Source organism: Leopardus geoffroyi, chromosome B1, assembly GCF_018350155.1.
Source record: "Leopardus geoffroyi isolate Oge1 chromosome B1, O.geoffroyi_Oge1_pat1.0, whole genome shotgun sequence".
NCBI classification, from domain to species: Eukaryota; Metazoa; Chordata; class Mammalia; order Carnivora; family Felidae; genus Leopardus; species Leopardus geoffroyi.
The window spans coordinates 74,923,336-74,945,495 of NC_059327.1; the positions used below are offsets into that span (position 1 = coordinate 74,923,336).

At 34.2% G+C, this 22,160-nt stretch overlaps 1 protein-coding gene across 5 annotated transcripts in view; it reads left to right on the top strand.

Moving 5' to 3' along the window:
• Positions 1-22,160, top strand: part of FBXW7 (F-box and WD repeat domain containing 7) — a 230,830-nt gene that overhangs the window by 181,417 nt on the left and 27,253 nt on the right. For 4 of the 5 annotated variants that reach the window (XM_045465713.1, XM_045465707.1, XM_045465700.1 and 1 more), the window contains 2 exons: positions 18,438-18,520; positions 21,759-21,900. In XM_045465713.1, the coding sequence (XP_045321669.1) occupies positions 18,438-18,520; positions 21,759-21,900 (225 nt within the window). Of the gene's footprint in view, positions 1-15,586; positions 16,020-18,437; positions 18,521-21,758; positions 21,901-22,160 lie in introns of those variants that run through there. The other variant, XM_045465720.1, reaches the window with a different exon arrangement.

The following is a 22,160-nucleotide window of genomic DNA, read 5'->3' on the forward strand; positions in this document are numbered from 1 at the left end:
CTCCTTTTGGCCCTTTTCATTAAGTGTAGTGTTTCTTGCTAGATCCTTTCTCAATGGGAGGTCATGATAAAAAGCAACTAAAGCAAAATAAAGATAGGCGGTTATGTGTAAAATGCATAATATTCAATTTAATTTTAATGGAAATGTCACTTAGCTTGCTATTTTGTTCATAGAGATTAAAATATATATTGCCAAAGGTTGTTTTGCCTTTTTTTTTAAAGCAAATATTACTTAAAATGGTTTTGGTAACTCTCAGAAACTTTCAATGCTTCAGATTTCTTGTCAGTAAAATGGAGATTCAAAAATGATATCTCTTGGGTTAATACCAATGAATAAATAAAATACTGAGATCTGTGGGATATGGTGTACATTAAGTGTTGTTAAAACTGTGTATATTCCTTTTAATAGTAAAAGTTTATTTTCTGTTGGGCATTTTTAAAGGTACAGGAAGTTCTAAACCAGGTTGGTTTTTTTTAACAAAGATAATTGCATTTTTGTTGTATATCAAACTATATTTCAGTTTAGTTTATGCTTGAGTTGTGTAACTGATAAATAACTAGAAAATTGTATTACTTTTCCCTGAGGGGGGATATACATATATAAATATATAAGATGATATAAATAAAACTATATATAACACATACTAAATAAATAATATATAAAATATGTTACCTACATCACCTTCCCTTATATTTAAAATTATATGAGCTTTTCAAATTATGCTGAAAATTAACTTTTACGGTTATTTTTTCTGTAGTTTTGTGTCATTATTGACTAAAGTATGTGTTACATTGCTCATTATCTCATTCAAATATTGTTTTTTGATACCCTGTTAAGTGCAGGATACCCTCACCCTATGTGAGGAGTTGATGTACAGGAATCAAAATAGAAGTGGTCACTGCTTTCATGGAACTTACAGTTTAATAAGGGACATGACATGATTAATGTGCCTACAGTGTGACAAGGCGTTGGGTCAAACACTGTGGTTAACAGCTTTAGAATGGGGAGGAGGTGGCTCAGAGAAGGACTATACACAGATGATTCCCATGTTTTCATCTCCAATCTAGACCTTTGTTCTGAGCTCCAGAGCTAGTTGGAGCATGATATCCTCACCTGGATGTCTCAAAGACACCTCAAATCAAATATGACCAAATATGGAATTCGTGATCCTCCCTACCCCAGGAAAAGCAAACAAACACTCTTGTCTAGCATCCTCTCTCATGTCCCATCCAGTGGGAAACCTAAGAACCTAAGAACCATAAGAAACCTAAATGTCATCTTTAATAATTCCTCCTCCTTTACTTTTCATGACTAGTCAGTCTGTCATCAAATCCTATTAGTTTTATGTCCTAAATGTCTTGTAACTGTTCACTTCTACCCGTCTCTTGTTGCACCTAGGTAGTCTAACCCACTGTTATCTCTTGCCTGGCCTGGTGGAATAAATTCCTCACATAGTCTCTCCACATCCACTGTCACTTCCGTTCTGTTTTTAATACTACATTTAGAATGATTTTTCAAGAGGCTTATCTGATTATTTCTTTCCCTTCACTAACATGCAGCATTAGCTTTTCACTAAAGACCAAAATCCTTTATGAGGTCTTGCATAATCTAGCCCTTATCCACTTCTCTTAACCTCATTTTGCATTTGCCATAGAGCCTTTATTTGTGCCTTGCAGCCATTAGGGGTGCCCTTCCCCCACCACAACACACTTTAGTCATTGCTTCTCTTCTCTGAAGAGACTGCTTCTTCTTATCTGAAGAAGACTTCTCTTCTCTGAACCTCTAGAATAGGTCAAAACCTTAACATTACACATTTTTCTAAAACTCTATAGCATTTACCACAGTTTTACTTTGGCTTTGTTTTGTTTGTCTTCCTCTCTTACTACACTGTAAACTGTAGCCATGAAGCTGAGACCATACTTATTTTAACTTATGTGTAATAGACACCCAAATAAATACTGTTGAATGAATGAGTGTGGGAAATCAAAATAACCATATAAATCTATATTTGTTTTAATTATGTATCCCAGGTAGAATAACAATTGGAGATAGTTGAAACAGTGTAGGATAGAATCACAGAGATAGGCATGTGTTATCAACACTGATGTTTACTCCTAGGAAGTGATAACCACACATGGATCAAACTGATACTAAAGATGGATTGTTCCTTAAAAAAAGATCTGTGTGATGAAATTAAGAAACAGGGCCAAAGTGATAAAGTGATAACTGCATTTTGAAGCATATGTTTGATACATACTCCAAAAAGTGCCCCCTCAACACTACTACGTATTAATAAGTTAGGTATTTTTAGTCTATTAAACTAAAAAATTCAAAATCAAGTAAAAGTCTTAATACCCTTTTAAGGGAACTTAAGGGAATTAAGTGTTGTGGGGTTGTGATAAGCATTTAAAACAATTTCTTTAGTGTTATGATACATAACTTTCGTCAGTTTTCTATAGTGTTCAGATCATTTGGGTAAGGGTGAAAGACTATTAGCCCTTTCAAAAGGACTTTCCAATGAGATACTTCGGTGTATTCTGTTCTCAGCTTTTTTTCATTATTTCATGTTTTAGAGATACAAAGTATAGGACATGAGGGAGTGAGGAGGGTAGGCTATGGTTCTTGGCGGGGGAGGGGGGTTAGGAAAGGAAGCAAACCTATGTATTATTGTAAACACTGTTCATCAGATAGATTTTCTTTCACTGTGCCTACTGATGGCTGCCTACCTTCAATATAATGTCAAAGATAATGGGAGCAGTTCTTCACCAAGGGGGCATTGGCAGTGGTGTGTTAATTCTTTGTCAGGCTGCTCTTGGTAAATTCCCGGAAGTAAAGTGTATCAGAGTACACAATTAGCTACCTAGTTTGTCTCTTCTTTCTCAATGTCTGCTGTGATTCTAACATAGATCTCATCTATAATCACATATTTGCATACTGAAACAGCTCGGGAAACATCCTAGAGATTTCTTAACTACCAGTACTTCTTGCTATGTATGTAGAAAACACTATTTCATTTTCTGTAAACTGGAGACCAAGATTTGCCTGTGTTCAAATCCTAGCCACCCTACTTAGTTGTCTAACCTTGGGGAGAAGTTACTTAAGCTCTCTGTGTCTGTTTCCTCATCTGTAAAATGGGATAATAATAGTACCTATTTCACAGGGTTGTTAGACAGTTTCAATGAGTTTACGTAAGTACCTAGAAGAGTGCCTGAAGTTCTCTTCCGTGTATACTTCATTTTCTTAAGAGAAATTTTTTTTTAAAGAGTTGCTTATTCAAGTTTGACTAGTTTACAGTATTTTTTGATGGTGGGCAGTTAAGGAGTATTCAAATCAGATTAAATGTAGTGTTTGTTTTTCCTTTTTTCTTAGGTTTAAAATATTGCCATCTGTGTTTCTTGAAAATATCTCTTCCTCTTTCTAGCTCTATGCATTGTCATATAAATTGAGCAATTTCATCCATCAATTATATTGATTCGTCATTTTTTTTTATTGACTTGTCTGTTCTTCCTCCTGAATTGGGAGTTCTTCCAGGGTAGAGGTTACATCTTGCTCAGTTTTTCATTCTTTTTGCTTAGTGTCTGGCTTTTAGTAACCCTGGCTAAATATTTCTTGAATGCAGCAGATCTAGAACTACCAAAATAAAATGTTTGAATCACTGTTTGGTTTTCTTCTCCCATCTTGTTTCATTGTTTAGAAAATAGAGAACCATTATATGACTCAGGATTCATTTGGATGAGACTCATAATATTACAGTGGAATTTGAGGTTAGAGTCTCCCCATAAATTTTTCTCACATAATTTCCTTTTTCTGTGTTCCCTACATAGAAAAACAAGTACAGTACATTTCACAAAGTTAAAGTCTTTGAAATACATGAACTGGTGGAGTATAAATGACATCTTGGTCTAACAAAATCTTTTTTTTAATGTTTATTTATTTTGAGAGAGAGAGAGAGAGAGAGAGAGCGAGCAGGGGAGGGGTGGAGAGAGAGGGAGACAGAATCCCAAGCAGGCCAAAACCCATGAACCATGAGATTATGACCAGACCCTAAATCAAGAGTTGGATGCTTAACTGACTGAGCCACCCAGGCTCCCAGTAACAAAATCTGCTTATTGCAATTGCTTAGTAAAAGCTAGTTAAATAAAAATGTCTGAAAAATACCATTTAATTTTAATCTGCCCTTTACATTGTGATCATGATGATTAACCTGTCTTTATTTAACATCTCTTGAAAGTTATTCTAAGTTCTTAGTATGTTGTTTTGTCTCTTGATAGAATAACTTTTAAGGAATGTCTGAAAATGAAGAGAGGGGTGTGTGTGTGTGTGTGTGTGTGTGTGTGTGTGTGTGTGTGTGTATGCATGTCTTTATCACAAAGGCTAACAAAATATTACAACTTTAAGAATTTTCTGTAGGGGCGCCTGGGTGGTGCAGTCGGTTAAGCGTCCGACTTCAGCCAGGTCACGATCTCGCGGTCCGTGAGTTCGGGCCCCGCGTCGGGCTCTGGGCTGATGGCTCAGAGCCTGGAGCCTGTTTCTGATTCTGTGTCTCCCTCTCTCTCTGCCCCTCCCCCGTTCATGCTCTGTCTCTCTCTGTCCCAAAAATAAATAAAAAAACGCTGAAAAAAAAAAAAAAGAATTTTCTGTAGTTCAACATCTTTTTGCTAGCTTTGACTTCATGTAATTTGGTAGATTTAAGCTATTCCTCATAGGATTTTTTTTTTTTCATATTGTAAAAGTTTGAACATGTATTGACTCAGTTAAAAAGAATTTAAGATTCAATTTCTTAAAGTGTTCTCAAATCACCATGTAGCAGTTCTCAACAGACCAGCTGTATGCACAGAGCAGATCTTCAATTGTAATGCACATTTGTTTAGTAGTCATTGTGCCATGATTACATACCATGAGTTCACACAACTGGAAGGAAACTCATGATACCCATCCTGCAGAAAGAACATTTTAGAATCCTGTATCAAGTGAGGCAAACTTTCAAAGTTAGTTTTTAAACATTTGGAGGCCTTGAGTATTTATAGATAAATATGTTCTTAAATATTAAAGAAATTTAATAAAGAAAGTGAACTTAAAATATATCTTTTTAATTTTTTTTTAACGTTTATTTTTGAGACAGAGACAGAGCATGAACAGGGGAGGGTCAGAGAGAGAGGGAGACACAGAATCCAAAACAGGCTCCAGGCTCTGAGCTGTCAGCACAGAGCCTGACGCGGGGCTTGAACTCACGAATCTCAAGATCATGACCTGAGCCGAAGTTGGAAGCTTAACCAACTGAGCCACCTAGGCACCCCTAAAATATATCTTTTTAAAACAATGTTTAATGTTTATTCTAGGGAGAGACAGAGAGACAGAGAGACAGAGGCAGAGAGACGGAGACAGAGACAGGGTGCAAGCAGGAGAGGGGCAGAGAGAGAGGGAGACACAGAATTCGAAGCAGGCTCCAGGCTCTGAATTGTCAGCACAGAGCCCGACGTGGGGCTCGAACCCACGAACCGTGAGGTCATGACCTAAGCCGAAGTTGTATGCTTAAATGACTGAGCCACACAGGTGCCCTATAAATAAAATATTTCTATTCTAATAGTTTTGCCAAGATGTCAAAGTGCTCCTGACTATTGACCTTACATTCACTGCAAATAAAAAAAAACTACCATAAATCATATACCTTTTCACATTAACAGTTATTTTGAAAATATTTCCATGACAGGCAAAAATTATGTCAAACTTTACTCACGACCCATCTATTTCTACTAATCTTTCTTTGTACTCTGCTTTTATTTACTGAAACTTTATAGTCTGTTGAAATCTCCTAAAAAGTTAGGGGATCATGCAGATGTTATGCTACTCAATAATTCTAGATTCTTTCAAAGCAAAGAATGCAGTTTCTTAAATTATTGCTTTAAAATATAATTTGATGTTTCTGAAATGACTCTTTAGAATTCTCCTTTTTAAGTGTAGTGGGGGCATGATTACTGGGTTCTCCTCTCCTTACTTGACAGCTGCATCAAACAAATACTTAAAGAGCAGGCAAGGTACTCGAAAATAAGTAAAGAATTGATTAAAGATCACCATGATGCTAGAGCAAGAACCTGGTGTGATTTATGTTTCATATTGGCCTTGCACCAATATGGAATTAATAAGTGTTTTTGAATAAGTGAAGTAAGTTTAAGTCCACAGACTTTGATTCATAACTAGAGTTTTAAAAGATTAAAGTTATCCCTTCTCAGTTTAAATTCTTGTGGAAAATACGTAAGATGATTGAGATGAGAAGAGATACTATATTTTAAAAAATACAGTAAGTTTGAATCTGGACTTTATGTATCTGGTAGCCAAATTTTATAATTGGACATAATTATCAAAATTGGGAAGCCAACCAATAAAAGATTACCGAGTTGAGAATAATGTGTATTTTAGATTAAGCAGATCTTGGGTGACAACATGCTGATGAGAGTGTACCTAATAAGTAGGGTTGCACCTGAGGCTGTACTTAGCTTTAGCTGAAGGCTTTTTCCAACTTTCAGATTCTGTGGTTATGTTCTGGAATTTTTTTTTATGATCACAGATAAGCAGTCTTAAAAAGTGTACCATGGGTAAAATCCTTTTGTCTCTAATAACTAAAGGTAACCATATCATTTACCATTATAGACATTTGTTATAATAAGGCTGGATGCATTGTCCATCTATAGAGATCTGAGCCCAACATCAGTGTCTTTCTCAAAAAAAGTAAATTATTAAATGTAAGGATAAAATCAGAACATAGAGAATAGAAGAGCAAGGTAATAGAGATATGATGCAGTAGATACTCCTTCATTCTTATAGAATTGAGTTATGAGATATAAAGACTTACAATAGTGCTTGGCACATGGTGTAGCCTAATAAAGTAGTATAATTCTCTTTTCCAAGTTTAGGAATCTTTTGGGATAGCTGCTGAGTTTGAGAGTAAGTGTGAGGGAAATGAAAGAGTAATTGCTGCACGAAAGAGTTGAAAAGAGTTATATCTTCTTTAATCAGTAACTGAGAATTACTTTGTAAGCAATATTTAATTTTATATATATTTTTGAAAATATAAAAAATAATATAGGCAAAAATATATACAGAAGTTCTGTTGTATTTACTCTTATCCTGAAAATCCTATAATGACTTCACAATTAAATCTAAACTCTTGACCATGACCTACAGGATCCTACATGATCTGGTCCTTGGTTACCTGTCTGACTTCATCGTGTACCAGTCACTTCATCTTAGCTAGACTGGCCTTATTCTTGTGGATCCCAGGCTCTACTCTATCATTTTGACTTAAAAGTTGTTTCCCGGGTGATGCCATTCAAAATTAGCCACACTTCTTTACTACCCTAGCTACCTACTGCTTTCATAGCACCCTGTTTGATTTCTCTCTTAGAACTAAGCATTATATGAAATTATCTTAGTCATGTATTAGTTTGCCTATTAGATGACTTCTCCCCCACCCTGCCCTGGAATGTTACACTATAGGAGAGTAGAGAGCTCATCTGCATTGTTTGCCACCTTATACCTAGAGCCTAAAACAGTTGTTGGCACATACTGGGTTCAAAAGGTTATGCAAGTGAACTTGTTTATTGACAGGTAAGAAAAAAGAGGGAAAATCTCTTATTAAGCCTCTTAGATGACCATTGTGAATATTTTAATATATTTACATAGGCTTTTCTTTGTGTGTGCACACACACACACACACACACACTTAAATATTTGCATATATATTTTACATTGGACCATACTTTATATCATGTGTTTGAATCTCACATACCTTCTACTTTACAGTAGCCCTTCCCCTAGTTCTTTACATGATGAACAGTTACACGGTGAGCTAGAATGCTCTACAATGAAGTGTTTTCCTTAAGACTTCCTTAAAAGGAGGCTTTGAGTCTGGGGGCTGGAGAGGCAGGACATGGGGAGAAAGGGTTGGGAGCAGAGCAAGACAAACTGTTTAATTTTCCAAGTATGTCATGCACTTTTGAATACCAGAGGTCCTTTCCCCACATATTGGTGAAAATCAATGAATCATGTACCCTACTGCCCTGAATTACATTTTTTATTGTCTTTTCATCAAGTTTTTGGGAGATTATCACGTTTAAATGAATGTTTATTTCTGAAGTCTCTTCATTCCCCCCTATATTCAAAAGTACAAGCCGTTTGTGTATATGATCTGGTAGGAGTGCCTATTGAAACAGAAGGACCCCTTATTAGTCAGTGTTTATAACTAAATAAAAAGTCAACAGTCTTTACGCCCACACAGTAAAGTTCTCCTTGTACAGAAGGACACATATTATCCCTAAAATGGGAGAATGAGTCATGGCAGAAAGTACTTTTGAAGAAACCGTTACTAGTAAATTAAAGAATATTTTAACTGTAATATTAAATGTTTGGATTAGGAGGTGTGTTGGTAAATAGTTTACTCCTTAATGCACCTTATAAGACCAGTGAGTACTAGAAGTCTTACATATGTTAATTCTTCAAGGTAGTGATAGTGTTATTTCCACATGTCTTTAGTCCACAGATGATAATTTCCTTTTTCTTCCTTAACATCTAAAAAAACTTCTGTTTGCTACCAAACTCAGAAGCAAGACTATTTTATATGAAATTTTCTATTTGAATGATTTCTTCATTTTCTGACCTCCTACACTACCCAATTTGGCACTTGATAGATATTGTTCTCTATTAGTTTCTTGTCTTGCCAGCTGGATTTTAAGTATCTTGGCGGGGGAGAAAGGTTACTGTAATGTTTTTATTTGTCCTCAGCATTTTGTAGATATTGGGATATAAGTGATTATTTTTTAATTGATTTCTTTTAACCTAAATCTTTCAGTTTCTGTCACCTTTTCCCAGCCACCATGTCTTTGCCTCAGATTTCCCACATGTAGCAGAAGCACAGTCAGATGGATCTAGATAATCATTCCATGAACTGAATAATCAAGATTTAATCATAGTTTGCCTATGCAATTGCTGTTTGCAAAATATAACTTTTTGCTTCCTTCTTTAGCAATGTCTGATTTTTTGAGCCTAACTTGCTTGAGCCATCACGTATCTAATGGAAATCAATTAATAAGTAGTGAACTTGGGACCGGAGTCTAAGGTTCTAATACAGCTGTATAACCCTGAGCAAGACACTTAATTCTCTACCCTCACCTTTCTCACCTGTTAATAGCAGTTATTATTTTATAGGATATCTGTTATATGCTGGGCATCTACTAGGTCCTCACAATGACTCTGTGGGCTAGGTTAGTAAAGTTGATAGGCGGTAATTACCATTACAAAAACTAGAGCTCCTAAAAGGTCAACCCCTACGGAGGTTCCACTCTAATAACAGCAAAGCTGGTGTTTAAACTCAGGTTTCTCCAATTCCAAACCCCATGTTCATTTCATAAATGAAGGAGAACTAGATTAGATGACTTCCAAGTTCTCTTCTAGTTCTAAACGTTATGGCTTCCTGCTATTAATGTTGTTGTTGTTGTTGACTCAGTATGTACAACTTTTTTTACTTCTCAGCTTTTAGCCCCTTTCTCAAAACTTTTTGGTTATAACTAAATTTAAGTCATGACTAATCTGTGACTTATTTAAGACATTAATTCCGGAATTTTAAACAAACCTTGAAACAAAAGGCTATTTTAATACTAAAATATAAGATTGATATAGCACACCTACAGAAATTTTTTTTTTTCCGAGTAGGTAAATGTATTTGAACATCACAACCAGCAGCAGTAGATATGGAACTGAATAAAGAAAGTAGAAGAGTGAATAGAGTTCTAGGTCTTCTATTGAGAGAATATTGATTTCATCCCTTCTCTATATTTGCTGTTTTATTTTTCTTGAAATCAACCTTATTTTTATAGTTTCTCATGATATTTTCCTTACTTTGCTGAAGGGTTACTATAAAGCAATTACAACAAAATTTTGAGAAGGAACTTTTGGATATGAATTCAACATACTTACTGATGGTTGATTTTGGATTTGAAGCATGAGATGTAAAGATGAATTGATTTCTAAAGAAGTCAGGATACATTCCAGAGTGACTTACTTTGTCAATTATTGCAGGTATTGCCCATCTGTATAGAGATATTATAAGGAACGTTTTGGTGCATGGATTAAATCTGATAGCTCTACCACAATATGAATTTTAGCAGAGCAAACAAGCAAAATTCCCATCTTTATTGTTTTCTTCTGTAGCTCTGATAAATGAAACTCTTAACTTGCATCTGGTATGTATGTATGTGTGTGTATATATGTACTTGCACATATGTTTATCAGATAACTAATTTGGCCCAATTAGAAGGGATGAAAAAAGCTTTTACTGCTTGAATTAATGTTGCAGTTTATTTGTGTCAAATCCTCAAGGACTGTATTTTTGTAAAGAGAGCTATAAATACCAGAAACTTCAAGAAAAAGAAAAATTTATAAAAGTACCACTCCTAAAATTATAGTTATCTTAAAAATTATTTAAAGCAGTCTGAGCTATATTTTGATTTGCATTTTGATTTACAGTAATATTTCACTATTTGTTTACTTGGATGATAGTTTCAAACTAAATCTGGCTTACCTTGTTTTATTTTACATGTTCTCAAATAACTGGTTTTGAACTAATATCAATGTGAATTCTAAGAGTCAGAAGTGTGTATATTACCCTATTCTGTGTCTTAAATTCAGTGGAGGAAGAAAAACATTTGCTTAATTGCATACTCTCCTGTGCCTGACAAATTCTAGGTTGCTAAATAAATGCTTAATTAATGAATAAGACTGGAAAATAGCTTATTGATCAGTACTGCCACCTACTTGCATTAGGGAAAATGTAGATGCTGGGCGTACATATTATTTTAATTGACAATACCCGTGATATGACAAACTATTAACTTGCCAGTTTTAGTTGTGAACCTTTTAGTAAGAACTCACATCCCAGAAAGTTAATGACAGTGGGTTAGTGTGATTTCAAAAAGTTTGTTTTAGCTTCAGTATGCTTGGCATTCCTTTGATGTTGAAAGTTTGAGCTGTCTCTAATTTAAATTCTATGCTTGGGCAAGACAGCCAATTGTTGTGGTAGGTAGTTTTTCTAGTGTAATATCAGAGTGAAAAATGTTGTCTTGATAATAAAGAAAATCACTGGCATATAAACACATTCTGTTATTATAAAATGGAAGTAAATTTTTAAATGTTAGCAAGATAATGAAAAGAACCAATAATAGTATAATACCATCTAGTACAATGGATAAGACTTCTTAGTACTGAGTATAACATATTTATGCTTTAGAAAAATGATGTCCTGGTTGCTACTATTTATTTGTATGGCCAGTTATTCAAAAACATTAATTATTGTTATGTATCATTTTTCTATTGTGTCCTAGAATAAGATGGGAGCCTTCAAGGAGTAGATAGTAGTGGAGAAAGATATATAAAAATAAGGACAATAATTTTTAGGTATGATGAGTGCAATAGAAGAATTTATTTAAAATGGAAATAACTCTGAGACCCAAGATGAGGAAAAGTACTCTATTACTCCTTCCGTTGTTGACACTGTATAAAGGTACATACTTCTCTGAAGATACATAATTCAGTGAAGACTGCTTGACTGTTTATATTTTTCTCACTATTTATAGGTAGAATAATTTGGTTTCTGTCAGTGACTACAACTTGCCCTTCTAAAAATTTAGTCATCCCAACTAATTGCTCAGAAAGAACCATTTCTCTTATGCTAGCTCACAAGTTAATCATTCGACTACCTTATTTCCCAGAGGCTTTGCCTCTGAGGCGGTACATCTTCATATCTTTGTACTGTTTTTTAATTTATTTATTTTCTTTCTTAAGTTGCTGCTCTCATCCATTCTCATACACGTAGCTCAATGGAGTTGTGATAAGATGAGCATTGAATCTGAGTTAGCAGTCACTCCCCTTGCTGATAGATTTCCAGTAAGGCTTACAGGTTGTCAATCAGCACAAGAAATATTTTTTTTATACAACGGGAAATTTATTGCTTAGCTGGAATTACATGAAGGTGTATTGTATTGTAGTGGAAATATGTTTAATACATTGAGTATTGATTCTAAAAATTTGGATGACAAACACAAGTATTGTCTCAGCAGTAATGGTTGACTAGTCTTTTTTTCAGTGAACTTACTAGTTAACATTCTAGCATAAAGTGTAAAATACTTTTTTTCCTAAACTTATTTAACATAGATTGTGGACTGATCTCAGTTTGAAATGTTTCTGTCTACTTCAAGGGTCAGAAAAGATAGATAGATACACACATAAAGGCTTTTTCATTCATACTACTGAAAAACTTAAGTCTCTGAATAAAGTTTTAAATATCTGTATTTTAGGGGCACCTGGATGGTTTAGTTGGTTGAGTATCCAACTCTTGATTTCAGCTCAGGTCATGATCCCAGGGTTGTGGGATTAACCCCTTCAGCAGGCTCTGCACTGAGCATAAAGCCTGCTTGGGATTCTCTCCATCTCTTTCTCTCTGCCCTTCTCCCCTGCCCACATGCACACGCTCTCTCTCTCTCTCAAAACAAAAATTAAAAGTAAACAAATAAACAAATAATAAAAATATCTGTATTTTAGTCAATACTCTCAGAAATAGGAATGGAGAATGTTTGGTTTTTTTTTTTTTTTTTTTGCTTTTTTAAAAAATTTTATTTTTTATTTTTTTTAAATTTACATCCAAATTAGTTAGCATATAGTGCAACAATGATTTCAGGAGTGGATTCCTTAGTGCCTCTTACCCATTTAGTCCATCCCCCCCTCCCACAAGCCCTCCAGTAACCCTCAGTTTGTTCTCCATATTTATGAGTCTCTTCTGTTTTGTCCCCCTCCCTGTTTTTATATTATTTTTGTTTCTCTTCCCTTATGTTCATCTGTTTTGTCTCTTAAAGTCCTATGAGTGAAGTCATATGATATTTGTCTTTCTCTAATTTCACTTAGCATAATACCCTCCAGTTCCATCCACACAGTTGCAAATGGCAAGATTTCATTCTTTTGGATTGCCGAGTAATACTCCATTGTATATATATACCACATCTTCTTTATCCATTCATCCGTCAATGGACATTTGTGCTCTTTCCATACTTTCTATTGTTGATAGTGCTGCTATAAACATGGGGGTGCATATATCTCTTCAAAACAGCACACCTGTATCCCTTGGATAAATGCCTAGTAGTACAATAGCTGGGTGAATGGAGAATGGTTTTATTTGCTTTTGTTCATATATATATATATCATGATGAAATTAATAGATCACAACTTTCATTAATAGAACTTTAGAGAATATTGAAAATTATTTTTATTTTATTTATTTGAAATCTGGTAAGAGATTTAGTTGGCTAGTTTTGCTTGCCAAATTCTTTCTTCACGGTTCAAATTAACATTGTAACAAGATAGTAGGGAGAATTGTTGAAACAATTAGGAAAATAAAATCTTCATGAGTACTTAACTTATGTAATGTTTATTACATTCTCATTTAAAGGATAAATTAATAAAAATAATTATCAAATGGGACCCATGGAATGTGGGGAGTGTGGGGTGGTAGAAAGTCTTTTCAGTGTATACTTTTATCATTTTGATTTTTGAATCGTGTAAATATTTTACCTATTCAAAAATAAAACATGAATATACATACCTACATGTAAATATATGTTTGCGAAGGTCAGGTGTCACTTTAACTTCATACCATACAAAGGAGCCATTCCTTTGAATATAGAAAATTACGTTATTTTCTTCTTTAAATATCCTAGGTTTTGAGGCAGTATCCCTGCTTTATTAAAGTTGATCTATGTCCTCAACTGAGTAGACTTAATTTGAAAAAGTTACTTCATCTAAAGACAGGACACGATTTCAATTGTAATCAAGGTATATACTGTTACATGATTGGTGGGAAGTTCATTTGTCCTCTAATAAGCTGGTTACCACTGACCAATTTTAGAGAAAATGTCAGGTGTTCATTTTATAATTAGCTAGTTTCTTCAGATAGCCCGGAGCAGAGGCTGATGGTGGAGGGGAAATCACTTTTTTTGGCTTTGTATTTTTTAAAATCTTGAGTGCTCTGAATCTTCTAACAAAAGGGTTTTATGGGTCTCTTCCTAACCATTGGATTCCCGCGCCCCCCCCCCCCCCAAAGACTTCTTTTCAGAAAGAACTTTCCTTTGAAGTAAGCTGGTTGTTTATTTAGAAAATTAACTTTTTGCTGGGTACTTGTACATATTGTATCTGAGGGCAAGAATTTAAGAGTCAGATTTTTTAAAAAAGATAATATAATATATAGAATATACTTTCCAGAAGAATCCAAGATGTACATCTTCATAAAATTTTGGATTATCTTATTTCATTTATTTTTTTTTAAGTAAAAGATACTACACTAACTTAATGTCTGTTATAAAGGTAAACATTTATTTTTTAAATTATGAGACTACTTCATGCAGCATTTAGAATCATTTTCCTAATGAAAGTCATTTGTTAACTATAGCAGAGAGTATTAAAATGTACTAAGTCCAAATACTATTTCTTTTTTCTGAAGAAACATTTTAGGTACTTAAATAACTATAGGCACGCAGTTTACTTGTAATAAAGAATGTTAATGGGGAGGGTAGGAGTTAATTAACTAGACCCTTAATAACGGGCCAAGGAATCTTACAATTGCCTCCCTCCCGAAGCTAGTTGTGTAGCAAGTTGCAAGATAAAATATCTAGATTTGTGAGGTAGTCATTCTGAGAAAAAGGTTGCCTTCAGGCAAACTTTGGTATTTATTATTATGTAAAATGCCTTTTTAATGGTAAGCAATGCACGTTGTCAAAGTAATTCTGGAGGTAGAAGTGCAGTACATCCTGTTTACTCAAGATTAAATGAACAAATAAGGGTAGGACTCCCAATAAGCCCAGTTTTTGCTTTCTTTGAAGAAACAGAACATTTTGGCCAAACTTTACACACTTAATACTAACTAGTCTGATAGTCTTAAGATATTGTCATGATTACCAAGAATTGATGAAGTGTGGCAATTTTCTTGAAAACTATATTTGAAATGAAGGGAATGGAAAAACATAGGGAACATTTTCATTAAATGCCAATATAAGAAGTATGCAGGTTAAGATATAACTTATTATATAATTTCTGCAAATGCTCCAAGCTCCAAACTGGCTTACTTTATTGTAAATCCTCCCCACCCCCCAACAAAGAATATTTAATTTCTCCCTTCGGGATTGCTCATTTTGTATCTTCTAAGCTACTTGAAAAATGTGATCAGTCTGTGCCAGGACTGCAATAGGATAACAGTTAGTGGAAATAGCCTGCCCTGCCTCTGTTGGGAGGACTGTATGGAAAATATATTCCATTTTCAAAATGTTTCTGAAAGCACTTATTTGTGGAAAGGATGCTTGCCATTTAAAACTCTTCAGAAATGCAGGTTTTACAAAATACAAAATAATCTCCTGAAAGTTTGAAAGGGGAAGGGGGCTGTCGTGTGGGGGCGGGCTCATTTGCTGCCCACATCCTCCCTCTGTTCAGTGCGTTGTGTGCTTACGGGTTCCCTGGAGCGGATCACCATATAATTGATGTGCAGTCTGCATTGCTGAATCCTGGACTGCACCATTCTGTGTTCAAGGGAAGATGTAATCTGATCCCTCTGCTGCTGAGGGAGGAATCTGTTCAGTCAAGGCTTTGACAGGGCATAGTCTCCTCCAATAATCTTCTCGGTTCTCTCTCATTATTCCCTCGAGTTCTCCTCAGTCAAGCTGCATGTATGTATGTGTGTCCCGAGAAGCGGTTTGATACTGAGCTGCATTTGCCTTTACTGTGGAGTTTTGTTGCCGGTTCTGCTCCCTAATCTTCCCTTTCTGACGTGCCTGAGCATGTCCACATTAGAATCTGTGACATACCTACCTGAAAAAGGTTTATATTGTCAGAGACTGCCAAGCAGCCGGACACACGGGGGCACAGAATCACTGAAGGGGAAAAATACAGAAAATATGGGTTTCTACGGCACACTCAAAATGATTTTTTACAAAGTAAGTAATCTGTTTTCTTCCTGTGTTGTATGATTGTGTGTGTGTGTGCCTGCCTGAGAAGGAAAATCTGTATCATCAGAGATGGCTGCAGTATCCTCTAATTTTGGTGGGTGGCTGGATGGCTGGTATTCGGTTTTATATCGTGAATGTAAGCAAATAATGCAAAGACAACGTAAGCTGTAAACAGCTTTAAATTTAAAATAAAATGTGTATTTTAATCCGGGAATTTTCCACTAAAATATATTTAGACTTTAGAAATGTGGCTCCGTTAAATGCTGACCTGGAAATACTCTACCCTTAGTTGGCTTTTAGTGAGTCTTTTGCCTTTAATTTTTCTGTATCTTATACATATTTCTTTTCTTTTTCTTTAGTTGACTCTTTTAAAGTCTAGAATCACTAGAATATTTAGGACTTCTATTTTAAAAGATCGTATTTACTTTCTGTGCCCCTTAAAAAATTGCAGAATTAACGTTTGGTTCTAAAGTCAGGATTTTCAGTAAACAGTATAATATTTAAAAGACTTCTGTAGTCCTATAGAAAGTCCTTTATTTTGTAAAATATTCTGAAAATAAAAATCCTTTCCAAATGGTTCCCTTGATATGTATTTGGGGCATTTTTATCCATTGAAGGATTTCTAAGATGGAAATAAAGTTTGCTTTTGGTGGCAAATGGCATTTGCACCAATGTGTATTTGCAAGATACCCAGGGAAGTTCTGAAAGCCAGTATTACAACTTAATTAGAATGAATATCAAAGTTTCTCATATTAATTTTGAAAATAAGAATCTGTGCAAGTTATTAAAAAAGCTAGATTTTTAAGGTAATCTGTACCGACTGACCTTCCTGAGAGCTACATTTGCGTGTATGTGTACGTGTGTGTCTATGATTTATATATATGCAAGCACGTGGCTATCTATATATTAAATCCTATATATTTATTTTTGGCTTTTATTAAAATTATTTGGAGAAAGAAAATAATGGTTTTTGAGAGGAATCACTTTAAAACAACGTAATGAGTACGGAAACTTCTGAAGGGTTGAATTAAGACCAATTCCATTTCTTTCCAGTAGGTATTTCTTGAACTAAGGCATAAATTGTGGACAAGCTTGCTGTACCCTCACTCTAGCTCCTGATGTCATAAGATCATCACTGTATTTTGGAAGACTTTTTCATGATGATAAAAATGTCTTTATTATCCATAGTGTGGTTCAAAATGTGTTAGAGTCTTGATGGTTTTCTTTAGTATTTATAGTGCAGCATGCTGTTTTATGATGTTCCCATGTGAGGCAGTAGGTAAGAAACTAAGTCTGCTGCAAAGCAAGGGTTTTTACCTTATTCTAAAAATGAGGATAGCTCTCTATCACTCTGGGGTTACCTCCCCCACATAATGTTCCATAGTACAGTAATTAATTAGCAGACACAAATCAAAATAGAAAAAGTTGCATCTTATTAGATTTTATTTTCTAGTTTTATGACATATCTATAGTCAGATGACCTCAGTTAACAGATGGTGAAATATAAAAAAAATAAATATTTCAATATTGATGTTGACATACAATTCTGAATATATTTATGGTATTATACAGATATAGCATAAGAAATACTTTAAAAGTATAGATGTTGAATATACCTTACAAAGATGTACAATTCGTTCTTTGTAAATGTTTTTGTTGATGTTGCTGAAATTTTCAAGTTAGAATATTTTGTCCTGAGTGAGCATCTGTCAGTGAAGTTATATTCTGTGTAAATATCAATTGATGGCTTTTTTCCACCTTTTTTATACCATCCCCAGGCCTCTCTCCTGTTACAGATTTACTTTTTTACTCTCCTCATTGCCCATATTCATTGCTTTATGCCTTATTATAATTACTTTTCAAGATCATCTTATTTACATTGTTCTCTTCACACTTTCATAATAAATATGTGTTTTAAATTCAGTTACTGTTACTTCCATTCGGGTTTTGAAATTTTGAGTTTTTTTGTATATTTTATGTTGAAATACGTTTTTAAAGGAAAGTGATGATCACTAAGAGAGATACGTTAAATATGGTTCTTCAATGTGTGTATTAACATGACATTTCCCCCTGTGTTCTTAAACTGGGAAACGTGAAAGATATACGACTCTCAAGGAATATGTATGATGAATATCAGTTTTTAAATCACCATATGCTATTCTTCTGAACAAAATATTGGGGGGGGTGGGTAATCACCTTTCTCGTCTTCAAAGAGTAAAACAAAGTAGAACTAGTAGAAGAAATCATAGAACATTTATTTTCTACATACATTAACTATGCCTAATTAATGAAAATTTAGGCTTATAAAAATTTAAGAAATTTTTTTCAATAGTACCAATGCTAATGTTAAGACAGTTGGACAGGTGATTTTTTTTTTAAACCTATCTTATTTGCTTTACCTTATAGATGAAAAGAAAATTGGACCATGGTTCTGAGGTCCGCTCTTTCTCTTTGGGAAAGAAACCATGCAAAGTCTCAGAATATACAAGGTAATATTAACCATAATTGATTCTCTCATGATTCTTATGTTTCTTTAAAGAGTTGATGATTCCAAAAGCATTTCTTCCAGTTTATTCTCGTAGAATTGTAATGTTACTGGTACTGTTGACTCTGTAACACATTTTGAGATCACTGAACATTGAGAAATACATAGTCCCAAATAAGAAGAATGACTACTGCTGTAGCTTATATTTTCTTACTAATACTTTGAAATAAGACACAAGCACAAGTTCTCTTATAAGCAGAATTTTTAAATCACAGTTTTTAAGGAATTCTAAAAAGTAAGTTCTAAAATATGAATATGAGCAAATATATCTTGTTACTATAGCAACAGCTGCTCTAGGGTAGATATTTATATATGCAAAATTGAAGATACATTTATTAGCAGTGAAATAAAGCTCACAGTTACTAACTAAATCTTCCTGTGTTAGGAATCCCCTTTTATTTTCTTGGTATATCTTATGTTTTTAACACGTCCATATCCACACCAGTAAATTAGGTTTCCATAACAACTAAATACAATTGTAGTCTTGTTTTGTGCACCATTCCATCATTTTTTGGATTTTGCATCAGTATAAACCTTTTCCCACTCTCACGCTAATTAGGCTAACTTAAGCACAATATCTATTACCCAGCCAATTAAAAATGGCTTTAGATGTTATTTGGAATGTGGTATTTTAAAATTTAAATGACAAAAGTATCTTCAGAGCTTTTTTGGTCTTTTCTGCATAATTGTCACTTCTTCAAATCATTGATTAAAAGTTAGCTATAGAAGCCCTAAGAACTTCATGATGGTAACATTTCTTCTTTTTTCCTTAAATATTTTGATTTAGAGTTATGTTTATTATATAAGATGCAATAAATTTAACATTGCTCAGACTTAAGTTTCCGTGATGGAGAATTGCTAGAGATTGCATCTCTCTCTCTCTCTCTCTCTCTCTTTTAAGAAAGAGTTTATATTTTTACTTCATCCAGTTGTGGAAAATACTTTTTTTAAATGCTCTTCTGTGAAATTTAGAAATCATAAAATTAAATAGTTCTCTATGCAAAAAATGCGGAGATGATGCAGAGGAGAGAAATAAAACTATCTCTTAGTTATTTAAGAAATGCTTTCAGTATGATTTCCCATGTTAATTGTTTCCCTCTTAGTTACCCTTTGCCTTTTGACAATTTCACTGTGTTTGGCACTTCCACCAGAGGGTGTGGGGTGATAGACACATGAAACTCTTCACTTCATTTTTGCTTTTTCCTTCTAGTCTTGAGAAAGTATTTCTCGGATGAGAACGTTGAGTTTAATGTTAAAAATGTACTACTTTTAATGTATAGATTGCAGTGAACCATATCATTTTGGTCTTCTATTAATATGGCTGATACCAGGACAAAGGTATTAAATTGTTCAGTTGTGTTTAAGGCAGCTTGTAAACAAATGCTGAATTTTTACTACAGAACACATTTTAAGAAAATTTGTCTTTAGTTGCTCACTTTTTGTTGTGAGAAAATACCTGAAAATGTGCAAGTTCTGTTTTCAGCCTTCTAACATATAACTTACCAAAGCAAACCAAACTGCATATTGATTTCCATGTCTTTTTGGAGACTTTATCAGTATATATTTGATGCTTTTTAATTTTTTTGACAGATTTTCTAATAATAAGAATGAAACTATGATTTTCTGTCTTCCTTATTAGAAAATTTATGATCACATTCTGTTTCATTTTGGAGAGGAAGACAGAGCTTACCTCTGAAATTTGATAGCCAGCATGGGGGCGCCTGGGTGGCGCAGTCGGTTAAGTGTCCGACTTCAGCTCACGTCATGATCTTGCGGTTTGTGAATTCGAGCCCCACATTGGGCTCTGTGCTGATGGCTCAGAGCCTGGAGCCTGCTTCGGATTCTGTGTCTCCCTCTCTCTGCCCCTCCCCTGCTCACGCTCTGTCTCTCTCTGTCTCTCTCTCTCAAAGATAAGTAAACATAAAAAAAAAAAAAAAATTTGATAGATGGGAAAATAGATTTAATTGTATGTTAGAGATTATCTTGGATGTATAATATTAAAAGGTTTAAAGGTGGTAGATATGAAGATTTCTCTGTAAAATCTGGTGACTAAAATACATTTTTTAACAAAATAATGAAATATGCTGGATAGAAAAGGATTGAGGGTATTGTTTCATTAGTAATTTATCAGAGCTTAGATATTCAGCTAATAGGCTGTAATTTGTATGTTCTTCACATATAAAACACTTTATTATCATAGCTCAATAAATTGAAGATTATTTTACAAATGTAACTATGAGTCTTCCTGAACTTTTTATTCAAATGTCTCCAAAATAGAGATATTCAGAATTTACCTCGATTAAATAATTTAATTATATATTGAAATTAGGAAGAAAGTTTAATATATTAATAACTTGGTTATAACTATACTTTTCTGCTATTAGTCATTTTTAGGAGAGTTGGACAGTTTTAGAGATAGATCATTTAGTCTTAACTCTTTGACTTTACTAGTGGCAGAATTGAAGGTTTATTTTCTGTAATGTCTCAGAGTTTAAATTATTCTATGAAAGTGTTCAGATGATCTCATTTGATTCAATTTTACATATCATATAGTAAGTTTTCAATACTTACTGTTTTGAGTAAATACATGTCTAATCAAGGCTTGTTCCTGTCAAATGTTATTTAGACTAAGCTTTATAAATAACAGTGGAAAGTTGGAGAGAGAGAGATAAATATTATAAATAATTTAGAAAGCATCTGAGTTGAAAATTAAGGAATAATGTGTGTGGTGAAATGTCTAAAATATATGAGCATACTGCTTCTACATATGAATTTTTTAAACCATTAATAAGTTTCACACCCTTTTTATAAAGGAAATTTAAACTTCTATTTAATTAAGTTACTGAAGACCAGTCATAACAGAGGTAGAACCTGTATCTTCTAAAGAAGTATTGTAACATTATTTGTATGTATCAACAAGTTGCAGTTTTGCCATAGAGATTCTGTCATGTGGTTGCAGTTAGCATTGCTGGGATAATAACAGGTGGCTATGTAGGAGGGAGGAAACCTGCTCTAAGAATAGCGGAATAGATTTTGTGTATCCTTGCTCTCTGGCAATAAGCAAATAAAAATAATAATTCTGTTGATGTTTGACATATGCCACATCACATGCTTATTTAAATTAGAGCCCATTATTCTTAACAAATACCTACCTTTGTTTCCACTCTTGTGTTTTTTTGTAGTACCACTGGACTTGTACCATGTTCAGCAACACCCACAACTTTTGGAGACCTGCGAGCAGCCAATGGCCAAGGGCAACAACGACGTCGAATTACATCTGTCCAACCACCTACAGGCCTTCAGGAATGGCTGAAAATGTTTCAGGTGACATGTCTAAACACAGTATTTGAAATGCTTCACTTAATTGCTGCAAAAAATAAGGGATTTTTCAGCCATGAGAAGGAACTGTTACATGCTACACCATGGATGAATCTTAAAAACATTATGTTAAGTGAAAGAAGCCAGTCACAAAAATGACATGAAATATCCAGAACAGGCAAATATATAGAGACAGAAGATAGATTAGTGATTGCTATGTGATTGGTGAGGGGATGTTGGGGCTAGCTGCTGACAGGTATGGGATT